The sequence below is a fragment of the Colossoma macropomum genome, unplaced genomic scaffold (assembly GCF_904425465.1).
Source record: "Colossoma macropomum unplaced genomic scaffold, Colossoma_macropomum, whole genome shotgun sequence".
NCBI classification, from domain to species: Eukaryota; Metazoa; Chordata; class Actinopteri; order Characiformes; family Serrasalmidae; genus Colossoma; species Colossoma macropomum.
The window spans coordinates 1,643,312-1,659,635 of NW_023494806.1; the positions used below are offsets into that span (position 1 = coordinate 1,643,312).

At 40.8% G+C, this 16,324-nt stretch overlaps 1 protein-coding gene across 1 annotated transcript in view; it reads right to left on the minus strand.

Annotated features, from left to right (window-relative positions):
• Positions 1 to 5,170: 5,170 nt before the first annotated feature.
• Positions 5,171 to 16,324, minus strand: part of si:dkey-112e17.1 — a 56,534-nt gene continuing 45,380 nt past the window's right edge. The window contains exons 5-8 of the mRNA XM_036598625.1: positions 15,146 to 15,291; positions 10,001 to 10,243; positions 7,958 to 8,306; positions 5,171 to 5,708 (exon numbers count right to left, since the gene is read on the minus strand). Of these exons, the coding sequence (XP_036454518.1) occupies positions 5,404 to 5,708; positions 7,958 to 8,306; positions 10,001 to 10,243; positions 15,146 to 15,291 (1,043 nt within the window). The 3' untranslated portion in view covers positions 5,171 to 5,403. The remainder of the gene's footprint in view (positions 5,709 to 7,957; positions 8,307 to 10,000; positions 10,244 to 15,145; positions 15,292 to 16,324) is intronic.

The following is a 16,324-nucleotide window of genomic DNA, read 5'->3' on the forward strand; positions in this document are numbered from 1 at the left end:
GAACGGTCCAAAAACACTGATGAAGCTAAGACTATAGTCTTATATGTTTTGGTAATTTTAGGGTAAAAATTGAAGATGATATTTGTGTTTAATTTGGAAGCTCAGAGCTTCTCCAGACTGTTCTGGGACGTTTTCTGATGATTGTTGATGAAAATGAAGCTGTATTTTATAAAAAGCTAAGTTTTTGACCTTCAGCGATGACGGGTCTGGTGTAGTTATGAAATGTTATTTTGAAGAATAAATGAAAAATTAGACATAATCCTTCACATGGAGACATTTTCCAACTAATTTAAGTCATTATTAATGAAAATCATGAGAATTTAAGAACGGTCCAAAAACACTGATGAAGCTAAGACTATAGTCTTATATGTTTCGGTAATTTTAGGGTAAAAATTGAAGATGATATTTATGTTTAATTTGGAAGCTCAGAGCTTCTCCAGACGGTTCTGGGACGTTTTCTGATGTTTGTTGATGAAAATGAAGCTGTATTTTATAAAACGGTAAGTTTTGAACCTTCAGCGATGACGGGTCTGGTGTAGTTATGAAATGTTATTTTGAAGAAAAATTACAAAAAATTAGACATAATCCTTCATATGGAGACATTTTCCAACTGATTTAAGTCATTATTAATGAAAATCATGAGAATTTAAGAACGGTCCAAAAACACTGATGAAGCTAAGACTATAGTCTTATATGTTTTGGTAATTTTAGGGTAAAAATTGAAGATGATATTTATGTTTAATTTGGAAGCTCAGAGCTTCTCCAGACTGTTCTGGGATGTTTTCTGATGTTTTTTTGATGAAAATGAAGCTGTATTTTATAAAAAGCTAAGTTTTGAACCTTCAGCGATGACGGGTCTGGAGTAGTTATGAAATGTTATTTTGAAGAATAAATGAAAAATTAGACATAATCCTTCATATGGAGACATTTTCCAACTGATTTAAGTCATTTTTCATGAAAATCATGAGAATTTAAGAACGGTCCAAAAACACTGATGAAGCTAAGACTACATAGTCTTATATGTTTTGGTAATTTTAGGGTAAAAATTGAAGATGATATTTATGTTTAATTTGGAAGCTCAGAGCTTCTCCAGACTGTTCTGGGACGTTTTCTGATGTTTGTTGATGAAAATGAAGCTGTATTTTATAAAAAGCTAAGTTTTGAACCTTCAGCGATGACGGGTCTGGTGTAGTTATGAAATGTTATTTGAAGAAAAATTACAAAAAATTAGACATAATCCTTCATATGGAGACATTTTCCAACTGATTTAAGTCATTATTAATGAAAATCATGAGAATTTAAGAACGGTCCAAAAACACTGATGAAGCTAAGACTATAGTCTTATATGTTTCGGTAATTTTAGGGTAAAAATTGAAGATGATATTTGTGTTTAATTTGGAAGCTCAGAGCTTCTCCAGACTGTTCTGGGACGTTTTCTGATGTTTTTTTGATGAAAATGAAGCTGTATTTTATAAAAAGCTAAGTTTTGACCTTCAGCAATGACGGGTCTGGTGTAGTTATGAAATGTTACTTTGAAGAAAAATTTACAATAAGTTATAAGATATTATCCTTCACATGGAGATATTTCAAATTTGATTCAAGTGCTTTTTTAATAAAAAAATTGAGGAATTTAAGAATAGACCAAAAATCCTGCTGAAAGTGAGACTATAATCTTACATACTTTCCAGTTTTGGGTTAAAATGGAAAGTGACGTATGTTTCATTTGGAAGCTGAGTGCTGTACCGACTGAGCCGCAATATTTTCTAATGATTAAAATGAAGCTATATTTTCTGGAAGGCTTTAACGTCACACTGAGATCATGTTGGTTTATCAATAAAATTTGTTTCCAAGAAGAATTCAAAAACGATCCGATATAATCCACCATGCACTTAACTGATCAGGCATAACATTCTGACCACCTCCTTGTTTCTACGCTCATTGTCCATTTTATCAGCTCCACTTACTATATAGGTGCACTTTGTAGTTCTACAGTTACAGACTGTAGTCCATCTGTTTCTCTGATACTTTGCACTGCTGTGTCTGATCCACTCAGACCAGTGCAACACACACTAACACACCACCACCACGTCAGTGTTACTGCAGTGCTGAGAATGATCCACCACCCAAATAGTACCTGCTCTGTGAGGGTCCATGGGGGTCCTGACCACTGAAGAACAGGGTAAAAGGGGGCTAACAAAGTATCAGAGAAACAGATGGACTACAGTCTGTAACTGTAGAACTACAAACTGCACCTATATAGTAAGGGAGCTGATAAAATGGTGGTCATAACGTTATGCCGGATTGGTGTACATCCACTATTCCATAAGGTTTGAGATCAGTGATTATTTATTAATCATGCTGATTACCTTATAAGCTTCCAGCTAATTAGCCTCAAAGCTCCAGCACTAAACTGGAAAACCAGAAACGTTTTACAAATCGACTGCGTTTCTATTGAGGGCGTTAACCGTGTACATTTGATTTTTGTCAAACTATCACTTAAAGGCCTGCTGACCCTCTGATGGCGTTCATAAATTATCAGAAGAAAAGAGGCACGTTGGGCCCCAAATGAAGGAACACATGGAAGGCAAGCAGCCCACTAACTGGTCTTATAGGTCATGCGGACAGATTAGACGCAAGCTGTTTTAAAAAAATAAGTGCAGATATTTGGAATTTCATTATGAAAAAAATGTCAACCTGTCAATCTCTTGAGTCGTACACGCACACACTAATAAACGGAGTACTGATTAAGTGTTCTCGTTAAGGTTTACCATATATAAATGTGAGTAGTATCAAAACCATTACAAAAAAAACAAAGTTAAACATTAATACTCTGACTGCAGATGGATAAGGTTACAAAATGACAGCAAACATTCAAATATTTTCAGATATTAATACAGACATTTCATCAAAAGAGAAACATTTTTGTTCCACCAGAAATTCCTTAAAAATAAATGCACAGAACATTAAAATATCGCTGTTGTCGGAACAAAACCTTGTATCTCCAAAAAGGAAACTTCACAGGAGAAGGAAAAAACCTACTTTACTTTTAATGTAAATCAAAGGAACCAGAGTTTTTTCCAAGTCATTCTGGGTCGTTTCTTTTGGTCCATTCTTTATGAAATTTACACACAATGTAAAGAGCAACAGGCCTTTTCAAATTATGTCAAAAACTGAAAAACGATAACAATGGAGATACGAGATTTTCTTCCAACAACATTGATGTATACAGTCACACGCAGAAATCTGGTCGTTACGTTTTGTTGTTTTTTGAGAAAATAAGGCACCAGCCTCTACACAGAGCGTAAATATGCAGAATTCCTGCATATTTTAGTGCAGAGCCTCCATTTATTTTTTGAATGTTTCATTTTTTACCCCCAATGTGTTCAGTTTAGTGAATAAACCGTCATTGTGTATGAAAATGTGCAGTAGTGTGTCTCTGTAGAGGATGTGGTCACTTACATTCACTCAGAACATCAGCAACCTGGAATTTGACAGGGGCTTCCAAACTTTTGCACACTGTATACGACTGCTGGTTAGTGTTTCGTCTCATTTCTTGTATGGTTTAATTAACATGCATATCACTTATTGACAAAAATATTAATCTGCAGTATCGAAGGAAATAATATTTTGTTAGGTATTTATTTTTTATTTACTATATATTTACATGCATGTTTTAAATACAGTGTGCTTATTTTATTAAATTATCAATGGGACCAAAAAAGATTCACTGTAAAAAACTGATCTCAGCAAGTGAAATCATAAACATAGACAATGTCTAATATTTATTTTGAGAACATTATAAGATTATTCAGCCTATTTCCAGATATGTATTTACTTCACTCTAAAAAAAAAAGCTGGTTCTTCAAGGGTTCTTCAGTAAAGAAAGGGGTTCTGTATAGAACCACAAACACTTAAAGAACCCTTTGCATCATTAAAGGGTTCTTTGCATGGTGAAATTGTTCTTCACATTGATGGAGAATGTGTTGACATCATTACAATAGCAGAACGCTTTTGGTGCTACACTGAAACCTTTTCAAAAAGGTTCAATAAAGAACCATTTACACACATTCTCCATCAATCTGAAGAACCATTTCACCATGCAAGGAACCCTTATTATGCAAAGAGTTCTTTAAGTGTTTGTGGTGCTATACAGAACCAGTCTTTACTAAAGAACCCTTGAAGAACCAGCTTTTTTAAGAGTGTTGTTTTACTTTGTGTTACTTGTTCAATTATGCAGTAACATTTTCTGATTTCATTATTTTATCAGTTTCACTACCTTAAATGACAAATCAAGTAAAAATGTCTAGAACTTGATAATTATGTCTATGAATTCTTATAAACACATTAATAAGTAATGTTAGATATACAGTCTGCAAAATTTTAACCCCCCCCCACCAAATTCCATGTTTTGTAGATTTTCAAAGTGAAAATAAATTAACACATGCTTTTATTTATTTGCTGAGTTTAAAACAGTGGAAAAACATAAAATATAAAATATGCCATAACTTTTGCACGGGCCACATTTTATATTTTATTTTTTTTGCCCAGTTTGTTAAATTCAGAAAATAAACAGTAATTGTGTATTACAATGTGCAGAAGTGTGTCTCTGTAGAGAATGTGTGGACTTAGAAAACGTAGAACTTGACCCAAGGTGCCCAAACTTTCACACAAACCAAACTGTCTTGAATTAAGTGGAATTCCACCACATTTTCAAATTATCTGTATAATTAAACAGATGTAAACAGAGTCATTCAGAGTGGTTTGGTATGAAACGGTCCATTCTAGAGAAACTTACCGAGTCAGAACTGTTCACAGTGGTGGTGATAGGAACCAGACGTCCCCCTCTAAAAGCTCCCTCACAGAAAGTTCCTACAAGAAATGGTTATGAATTCACTGCCTGATGACTGAGACACTGTTTTATGATAGTTTTGAGAACTTAAACTCCATTCATGGTGGAGGGATACATGCAGGGCGCTGTGAGGCAAAATAGTCCCCAAAGAAAACTTATTATTCCAGATTTTCCACTATTTTCCATCATCAACATTCCATATAAACTCAGAAGACTCGTGTAGGTTCACTGGTGGTTCTGGATAGTAAATAAAATGTCTATATTTGTGTTGTAGTCATGGCGACCCCTGGTTCCTATCACCACCACTGTAAAGACATCTGAACCATTTCACACCAAACCTCTCTGAATCTCTCTGTTTATCTCACACACTGAGTTATGGAGGAATTTTGAAAAGTTGGTGGAATTTCATCTTTAAGATGATTTCACTCTCCAAGGTACTTTGCAGTGCTCTACTGATGGAAATCAATGTGCATCGTTTTTCCCGCCTCCCCATCAAAATTACCTATAGAGGCCCAAGCGTGTGCTTTAAGTCACTTCATATATCACCGTCTTGGTCACATGTCCTTCCCCATCAAGCTGCACTGGACGGTCGCCTGGCTGAGGGAGGGAAGCTGAATATTGCTGTTTTTCAAAACGGCCAGCTTCGACTCCTCCATCGTCAGGGGCGTGGCAGAGTGGGCAGAGCCGAACGGCCTTTTGGGACTTTCGTAGCCCCGCCCGTTCACCATGGATGGCCGCGCTAAGTCCTCCGCTAACACCAGGGGCTGCCGGTCATCCTCCTCGGAGATGGCAAACACTGGCACTGACACATGATCATTCTCGGAAGGGTGACTTCTGACACTGTATGACATACTGCTGTCTGTGAAAGAGGACAAAAGCGTGGAGTAAATTCAGGCTACGAGACGGCCGCTTCTGTTTTAATGATGTTTATACAACTTTTTTTTTCCAAAAAAGTAGGGATGCTGTGAAAAGTGTAAATAAAAACAAAATGCAATGATGTGCAAATCATTTAAACCTATATTCAATTTAAAATAATACAAAGACAACATATGAAATGTTGAAACTGAGAAATTTTATTGTTTTTTGAAAAATATTTGCCTGTTTTGAAATTGATGCCAACAACACGTTCCAAAGAAGTTGGGACGGGGGAACAAAAGACTGGTAAAGTTGTGTGATGCTTGATTGGCAACGGGTCAGTAACATGATTGGGTATAAAAGAGCCTCTCAGAAGTAAAGATGAGGAGGGGTTCACCACTCTGTGAAAGACTGCACCATCAAATAGTGCAACAATTCAAGAATAACGTTTAACAACGTAAAATAGCAAAGAACTTTTGCTTCCATCATCTACGGTACATAATGTCATTAAAGGACTCTGGAATCTGGAGAAATCTCTGTATGTAAGGGACAAGGCCAAAAACCAGTATTTGCGGGCCGTGATCTTTGGGCCCTCAGACAGCACTGCATTAAAAACAGACATGATTCTGTAGTGGAAATCACTGCATGGGCTCAGAAACACTTCTGAAAACCACTGTCTGTGAAAACAGTTCATCACTGCATCCACAAATGCAAGTTAAAACTCAAAGAAGAAACCAAGTATAAACAGGATCCAGAAACACTGCCACCTTCTCTGGGCCTGAGCTCATTTAAAATGGACTGAGGGAAGCGGAAAAGTGTTCTGTGGTCCTACTGACCAACATTTGAAATTCTTTTTGGAAATCATGGACACTGTGTCCTCCAGGCTAAAGACCACTCAGCTTGTTATCAGTGCACAGTTCAAAAGCCAGTATTCATGATGGTATAGGGGGGCATTAGTGCACATGGCATGGGTGACCTGCACATCTTTGAAGCGAACAAATCTTTTGGAAATGGGGTTGTAGACAGAAGTGTGTCATATAGTGCCAAAAATGACAATCAAGTGTACTACAGATACTGAACAACACCACAGTGGTAGAGGTTTGTGTGTAATGATTTGGGCATGATTAGGACAAGATAAGACAATCCTTTATTAGTCGCACAGGAAATTCACAGTGCAGCAGCAGCAAAGGGAGAGCAGAGCACTCAAGCAAAGAAGTAAACAACCTTAATTATTATTATTACCTTATAAATTACTTAACAAGGTTACAGTTTGTTACTTATAAGTGTATAAACAATATACATAATACTAAAGATAAACCAGCAGTGCTGGTTGTGCGGCCTAACAGCAGCAGGAAGGAAGGACCTTATTTGTGAGTATATACAGTTGTATGCAAAAGTTTGCTCTCTGCAGAGGACGTGTTTACTTATTCACACTTAGAAAATCAACAAAACTGTTGATTTACTGTACAAAAATGTAGTTTGACCAGGGGTGTTCAAACTTCGGTCACATTACACTGTAAAAATTGCTGTAAATTTACAGTATTGTTACAGTAAAATACTGGTCTGTTATTTTACAGGATCATACTGTATTGGGCAAATATTAAATGTGCCATAATTTGTGCTGTTTTTCCCCCAAAAAGGTGTTAAATTTAAAAAAAAATTAAAAAACAGTAATTAAATAGTGCCGAAGTGTGTCTCTGTAGAACATCAAAAAGGGTTGTTCTACTGTAACAAACCGGACATTGTAACAACAGAAGAACCCTTTTCGGTGCTATACAGAACCCTTTTTCAAAAAGGTTCTATATAAAACCATCTACAGCACATTCTCCATCAATGTGAAGAATGCTTTCACAATGCTGAGAACGCTGTAATCATGCAAAGGTTTCTTTGAGTGTTCATGGTTCTATTTAGAACCATTTTCTTTACTAAAGAACCCTTGAAGAGCCATAATTTTTAAGTGTGATCTGTGCTAAGTTTGGTAAATCAGATTGATCACCGAACTATTCCTTTAATCTTGGTCAAAAAACCAAGTTTGCCTCTTATTTTCCACACGACTATTATGAGAACAGGCTACTCAAAACTATGCATTTGAGTTTACTTATCAGCTTTAAGATCATTTAGCAGTATGCAGTTAGCACTATGCTAATTGGTGGGATATAAGTTTCCATTACTTCTTAGCTACATTAGCTTTATAGCTCCAGGGCTAAATCTACATAAGCAGATTCTGGACACCAAACGCGACGTGGCTCTTACCTCCTGCTGTTTCTCCCAGCTTCTGCTGCTGCTGTTGGCCAGAGGGGGCGCCACCGGGGTCTGGAAGCTGGTGAGATGCGGCAGCGCTCCCGTTAGCACCCCCTTGTGGTTTGGAGGACTCGGGGGATGCGGAGAGCAGGCCGAAGCAGGGGGCGTTAAAGCGGGCACGGCGCAGGTTGCTGGTAGAGTTGAGGCGGCGCTGTCTGTGGGCCGAATGCGACAGCGGGTAGGAGGCCGTGCTCATGGACGATTCGGACTTACAGCTGGTGCCTCGGTGCTGGAGATGACCATCGGATAAAACCTTCGTCCTCACGTCATCACGACCATCTGACGGAGAGCTGGGAGAACCCTTGAGGATGAAAGAGTGAATCACTTTAACCCCTTAAACATCCAGGAAACCTAAAACTGTGTTTTCTTTCTAATTAGGTTAATCTTGTTGTTACAGGCAAAAAGTAAACGTACTAAGTTCATGTTGATTAATGTTCCAATGACCAATAAATGACCAATAATATTTCACCAGATTTCTCTCCTCTCAATGTAAACTGGGAGGTCCTAATCTTGGGTGACACTTCTGTAATCATTCTCCTGACCAATCACAAGGCTGCATCTCTGGTCCCGCCCACACAGAACAGTTTCAGAGTCAGAGAAGCTTAGCGAGCTAAAGCTAACCCAGTATAACTAAAAGCTACCAAGCTAGACCACCTGTCTGTAGCTGCCTGTCGCCCGTTCACTCGTTTATCCAACACCAACATCTTTAGTTCGTCTTGACCAGCATTTTAAAGCCGTGTTTTATCATATTTATATCTTAGATTTTTTCATTTATGTTTTGCTGGATGTTTAATATAACACAAATTTAGTGTCACCAAATTTTCTCTCGAATCTCCAGCAACATGAATTAGCACTAAAAAAAAAATGTCTTTTATTTCTTTTAAAAATATGTAGCTTTTAGACTTAAAGTAAGTAAAAAGCTAAAAATGCAAAACACAAATTATTCCTCTGTTAATATTACAAATTTTACAAGCTGCATATATATATATATATTTTTTTTTACAGTGTAGCTATCACCACCGTGCACTGATACACACTCTGGCAACCCAAAACCAAATCATTGTATGTTCATGCTTAATTCAGCCAATTGGCACTGGGGGGCTTCACTCAGCAGGAACTGAACATCTTTTGTACTTTTGTTATGTTTATATTAATTCCTGATATCAAAACAAATGGGAAAGTGTCAGAAGCGCAGACTCTAATCAGTTAATACAGAATATGAACAATGAATGCAGAATATATATTCAATGCAAACAGGGCGATATGGCCTCTTTTGTACAAGAGGCCATAAAGAGCTCTATAATGTTCATATGATTCACACACGAGTCACTCTGACAGACTGTAATACACTACAGGAAGTGTAGGGGGCGATATGGCTTCTACTGTTTCATTTAAAAAGCTCTATAATATTCATATGATCCACACAGTCATTCTGACAGACTGTAATACACTATAGGAGGCGTAGGGGGCGATATGGCTTCTACTGTTTCATTTAAAAACCCTCTATAATGTTCATATGATCCACACAGTCATTCTGACAGACTGTAATACACTACAGGAGGCGTAGGGGGCGATATGGCTTCTACTGTTTCATTTAAAAAGCCTCTATAATGTTCATATGATCCACACAGTCATTCTGACAGACTGTAATACACTACAGGAAGTGTAGGGGGCGATATGGCTTCTACTGTTTCATTTAAAAAGCCTCTATAATGTTCATATGATCCACACAGTCATTCTGACAGACTGTAATACACTACAGGAAGTGTAGGGGGCGATATGGCTTCTACTGTTTCATTTAAAAAGCTCTATAATGTTCATATGATCCACACAGTCATTCTGACAGACTGTAATACACTATAGGAGGCGTAGGGGGCGATATGGCTTCTACTGTTTCATTTAAAAACCCTCTATAATGTTCATATGATCCACACAGTCATTCTGACAGACTGTAATACACTACAGGAAGTGTAGGGGGCGATATATTATACTCACACTGTCCACCAGTTTGGTGAAGGGGCTGGTTGAGTTCCAGCTGCACCATTTCTTGTGCAGTTGAGGGAGAGGCGGCAGGAAGTCGTGGAAGGTTCGGACGCTCCAGGCCCGAGGACGCGCGCTGACCACCGATCCAACATGCCCACCTCTGCTGGACGTGGACAGGGCTGAAGAGTCCGGAGTTGGCCAATCAGAGGGCTGGGCGGGTCCCGTGTCACTGTGTCGCAGAAACCTTTCACGTTGCTGTGCAAACAAACAAAAATCACCGCATCATCATTCGACTCAGACAGACAGCCAGTATATTTAAGTACACAGAGAAAATCTACACACTCAATAAGAACTTTAATGACCTCTTTTTCTTTTGACTGACTGAAGACAAATTATCCACGACGGACTCGAGACTCACACCTCAGAGACTCGACTCAGACTCGCACCTCAGAGACTCGACTCAGACTCGCACCTCAGAGACTCAACTCAGGGAATCAAGACTCAACTCTGACTCAGACCTCAAAGACTCGAGACTCGACTCAACTTGCACGTCAGAGACTCGGGACTCGACTCAGACTCTCACCTCAGAGACTTAAGACTCAGACTCGCACCTCAGAGACTGAGACTCCCTCACCTCAGAGACTTGAGACTCAGACTCGCACCTCAAAGACTTGAGACTCAGACTCGCACCTCAGAGACTCGACTCAGACTCGCATCTCAGAGACTGAGACTCTCTCACCTCAGAGACTCGACCTCACCTCAGAGACTCGACTCAGACTCGCACCTCAGAGACTTGAGACTCTCCCACCTCAGAGACTTAAGACTCTCACCTCAGAGACTTGAGACTCAGACTCGCACCTCAGAGACTTGAGACTCAGACTCGCACCTCAGAGACTTGAGACTCAGACTCGCACCTCAGAGACTGAGACTCAGACTCGCACCTCAGAGACTTGAGACTCTCTCACCTCAGAGACTCGACTCAGACTCGCACCTCAGAGACTGAGACTCAGACTCGCACCTCAGAGACTTGAGACTCTCTCACCTCAGAGACTCGACTCAGACTCGCACCTCAGAGACTTGAGACTCTCTCACCTCAGACACTCGACTCTGACTCGCACCTCAGAGACTTGAGACTCTCTCACCTCAGAGACTCTGACACGCACCTCAGAGACTCGAGACTCTGACACGCACCTCAGACTTGAGATTCTGACATGCACCTCAGACTTGAGGCTCTGACATGCACCTCAGAGACTCGAGACTGGACTCAGACTCGCACCTCAGAGACTTGACTCAGACTCGCACCTCAGACTTGACTCAGACTCGCACCTCAGAGACTCAAGACTGGACTCAGACTCGCACCTCAGAGACTCAAGACTGGACTCAGACTCGCACCTCAGAGACTCGAGACTGGACTCGACTTCCACGTCAGAGACTCCAGACTGGACTCAGACTCGCACCTCAGAGACTTGAGACTCTCTCGCCTCAGAGACTCTGACACGCACCTCAGAGACTCAAGACTCTGACATGCACCTCAGACTTAAGGCTCTGACATGCACCTCAGAGACTCGAGACTCGACTCAGACCCGCACCTCAGAGACTTGACTCAGACTCGCACCTCAGAGACTTAAGACTGGACTCAGACCCGCACATCAGAGACTCGAGACTGACACGCACCTCAGAGACTCGACTCAGACTCGCACTTCAGAGACTCGATGCTCAACTCTGACTCACACCTCCGTGACTCAGAGACTCTAGACTTGACTTGGATTTGCACAAAGCGACTTGCAGAGAGTCTAGAACTGATTTTTTAAGCTTCTTTATTAATGTCTTCGTGGTTTAGACCTTTAGATCGCTGGGGTCAATGTGCTGGTCACCCCAGCAGAAACCATTAATTAGAACTTCTTCATTTCGTGCTGTTTGTTTATGTGAACATGCAAGTTAACATATGTATTAGTTCTGTTCTTTACATAAATCAGGTGATGAACTGTGACGCGAAGATCATTATTAAAAACACAGTCCAACTGGAGACGAATTTGGGGAGAAAATTGGGTAAAAAAAAAACAGTCCCAGATTCAAAAGCTTTCAACTAAATTATTGGAGGAATATCTGAAATAAATAAATAAATAAATAAATAAATAAGGAAGGGTGTTTGGCTGAGGCACAGCAGCCAGAACATGAACGTGCTGGGATACGTGAGTAAAGAGATTACCGTGTACAATTTTAATGGATTAGCGGGACGGCGTCCAGCTAGCGCGCTAATACATCTGCGCCATGAAGTGGCTTATTAGGTTCTCAGTCAATACGACACACTGGACTCATTCAGAAACCCAGCCGCAGTCGGCACCAGCGCGCTCAGCCATGCCGGCTTTATATAACGCTGCAGAAGAGTTTGTACAGGGGCTAGAAATAACGATTAAAATGAATATATCTGTACAAATCTAATAAATCCATATTCATTATTAACGGCTTTTTATAGTACAGTTCAGTGACGGGGTGCATAAGTGCAGGATGACAAACATTCCAACTAATTACGGGCTGAATTACACAGTTAAGCAGGAGATGTCGTGCAAAAGTTTTAACGCCCCTAGTCAGATGGCATGTTTTGTTGATTTGAGTTAGTGAGTGAACACGTCCTCCAGAGGGAACGCATTTTACAAATGTTAGCATAACTTCTGTGCCATAACTTTTGCACAGTCCACGTTTTTTTTGTTTTATTTGTCCAGTATGCTATATTCAGCAAATAAACAGTACAGTTGTGCATCAAAAGTGTGCTCTCTGTAGAGGACGTGCTAAATTATTTTCACTTAGAAAACCAAAGCATGGAATGGACTCGACCAGGGGTGCCCAAACTTTTGCACACGACTGTGTTTGTACATACCAGACTGTGTTGGTACATACCAGATATATATACACACACGCATCTGTATGTACCAACATACAATATATATATGTATATAAATGGATAGTTCCCGTCCCAAAATCTGATTGGCTGAGTCGCGTTCGAAGCTGTTCCACGATATACGCACACCTCTGACCATCTCACAGCAACTGAACTCTGTATCACTGCACTACGTCAGGGAAAACCCTTCTGCTGTTAATGAATAATCTTTGACTCTAATGCTGCTCACATGGAGAACCGAGTGTACTGATGAAGTAAGAACCCATTTTTTGTTTAAACTGAGGGGCTGATAACTTATGTTCTTAACTAGAACTGGGCTGGTCAGCTAGCTAACAGGCTAAAAGATAGCAAACATGCTAAACAACTCCATCATTAAAATCACAGTACTTACAGTCTGATTAACTGAAAAACTGCAGTATAAAAGTCTAAAAATGTCACTTGAATGTTTTACACACTTCAAATGTCCGTGATTCAGTCAGAAGTCGTGTCAAACCCAGACTGAATCCCAAACGGCTCTGTACTCCCTAAATAGTGTTCTAGCTATAAAGGTTTAGAAATTCTAGCCTCTACAGTCAAACAGTGCCTCATTTATCGAGTGTGGATGTGTCTGAGTCCCAAATGACTGTTTCTTAGCTGTATTTTGCTCTGTTGGGCTGCAGGATCCAGTATTTAAACTCCTATTTAGTGCACTATGTAGGGAGCAGGGAGCCGTTTGAGATTCAGCCCCAGCGTGAGAAGAGGGCGCCGCTGGATTGGTGCTAAATAAGACTCACACACTGTAGTGACTGTAGTGAACAGCGATGGGCAACTGAACATTTTCATTCAGTGGGTGGTTGCTTGGCAACGATACCACACATCATACAAAGGAACTACATTTCTTGGCGGAATACTTGTCTATTATTATTTTTATCCGATTATTCAAATGGTCATGTAAATACCATACTCCGATCTAGAAATCTGATTAAGAAATCTGATAAAGAGGCTGGATTTTAGCTCAGTAATCAGATTTCTCAGTGCATGTAAACTCTTACTCTGATTTCTTTCGGATTTCTCAGTCTGCGCATGCGCGAGATCAGACGGTGGATGTCACGAGACGCAGCAAAACCCTGTTGGAGCGGTGATTACTGTCTGAATCTGATTACTGTCTGACTCATGTAGACCCGGAGTTTCCCGTTATCTGATTACTAAAGTGCATGTGTTGATCGGGACAAAATCTGATTTTCTGCAAATATCGGATTATTGAGTGCATGTAAACACACTCAGTGGGAATAAAACATCTTTAAATTAACTTAAATAAAAAGTTAAGACTGTTTTTGCTTCTCCTGTAAAGGGAGCATTTTAGGAATACTTGGTTTTTATAGACAGTGATTACACACACACACACACACACACACACAGACACACACACACACACACACACACACACACACAGATGATCCCATGTCCTAATAAGGTATGAAAGCAAGCGTGTGTGTGTGTGTGTGTGTGTGTGTGTCTGTGTGTGTGTGTGTGTGTGTGTCTGTGTGTGTGTGTGTGTGTGTGTGTGTGTAATCGTTGTCTATAAAAACCAAGTATTCCTAAAATGCTCCCTTTACAGGGGTTGAAGGGGTTTTCTCTTTAGTAAGAGTCTGATAATCCTCCACTCAGGATCTTTAGCGGTTCTCCTCGTCTAGACGCGTCTTAATCAGGCTTTAAACCAGGATAAAAGCTTAACGAAGCCCAAAGAGCTCCGGAGACACAATACTCAATACACAATACAGGAGTGAAATCCTCAGAAAGCACAGGAAATACTCAAATACGCAAACCAAAAAACAATAAAATAAGGAATGAGATGCAGATTCCTGATTGTTCTACAAAAGCTTTAGCTGGACAAACAGAGTTAGGTACGTTTTTAATACCACACTCGAGCGCCGGACACAAACATACAGCCAGAGGAGAACCGGCTGCAGGAACAAGCCTTCACTACTCACTACTCACTGGGCCAAACTGTCAAATGCCTAAACGAAAAATCAGTCGTCTATTTTAATAACATGAATCTAATTAAGTGCTCCATGTAACGTAAGAGACGAGCGGCGATCACAGTGAGAGGAGTACGATGAACTACGCTGTGATGTGGTTCAGGTGAAGCAGCAGCGCTCAAACACAGAGCGAGAGCTCGAAAACACAGTCGTAATAAATCAGACACAATAATTATTTATTAATTTATTACTGATTAAATCTGCTGATTCTGACTGAACGTGATGGCGTGTGTGCCGTACTGTGTGAGGCGAGAAGGGCGGTCCGGCTGCGTTTGGCCCGGAGGAAATCACAAACACCTCATCCGTCCCCAACTCCAACTCGGTCAGTCCATCAGAACACTGCAGCTCGGCATTCTGGGAAATGTCACACCCACCGCTCACTGAGCCTGGACCCACAAGAGAGAGAGAGAGAGAGAGAGAGAGAGAGAGAGAGAGAGAGAGAAAGACTGTCACGATATGTTCACATTATAATAACTACTATTGATGATGATTACAATAATAATAATTGATAACACTGATAATAAAAAGTACTGACCATTGTGGTAAGTTGGGTGTAGTTATAGACCTTAATACTGACCCCAATACTGGTCCCCCTCACCCTAATCCTAACCTTAGCATAGATCCCAACACCGACTCTGAACCTGCTGACTGTAACACCGACTGTGACCCAGCTGACCGTAACACAGACTCTGACCCATCCGACTGTAACACTGACCGTAACACTGACTCTGACTCTGCTGACCGTAACACTGACTCTGCTGACCGTAACACCGACTCTGACCCTGCTGACTGTAACACCGACTGTGACCCAGCTGACCGTAACACAGACTCTGACCCTGCTGACCGTAACACCGACTGTGACCCAGCTAACCGTAACACAGACTCTGACCCTGCTGACCGTAACACCGACTGTGACCCAGCTGACCGTAACAGACTCTGACTCTGCTGACCGTAACACCGACTGTGGCCCAGCTGACTGTAACACCGACTGTGACCCAGCTGACCGTAACACAGACTCTGACCCTTCCGACTGTAACACTGACCGTAACACTGACTCTGACTCTACTGACTGTAACACTGACTGTGACCCTGCTGACCGTAACACCAACTGTGACCCTGCTGACTGTAACACCGACTGTGACCCTGCTGACCGTAACACCAACTCTGACCCTGCTGACCGTAACACCGACTGTGACCCTGCTGACCGTAACACCAATTCTGACCCTGCTGACCGTAACACCAACTCTCACCCTGCTGACTGTAACAGTGACCGTAACACTTACCATAGCACTGATTCTGGCCCTAACACTGACCATAACACTGCTTCCAAACTCTGTCCTCATAACAGACTCTGACCCTGCTGACAAACACCGACTCTGAATCAGCTGACCATAACACCGACTCTGACTCTGCTGACTG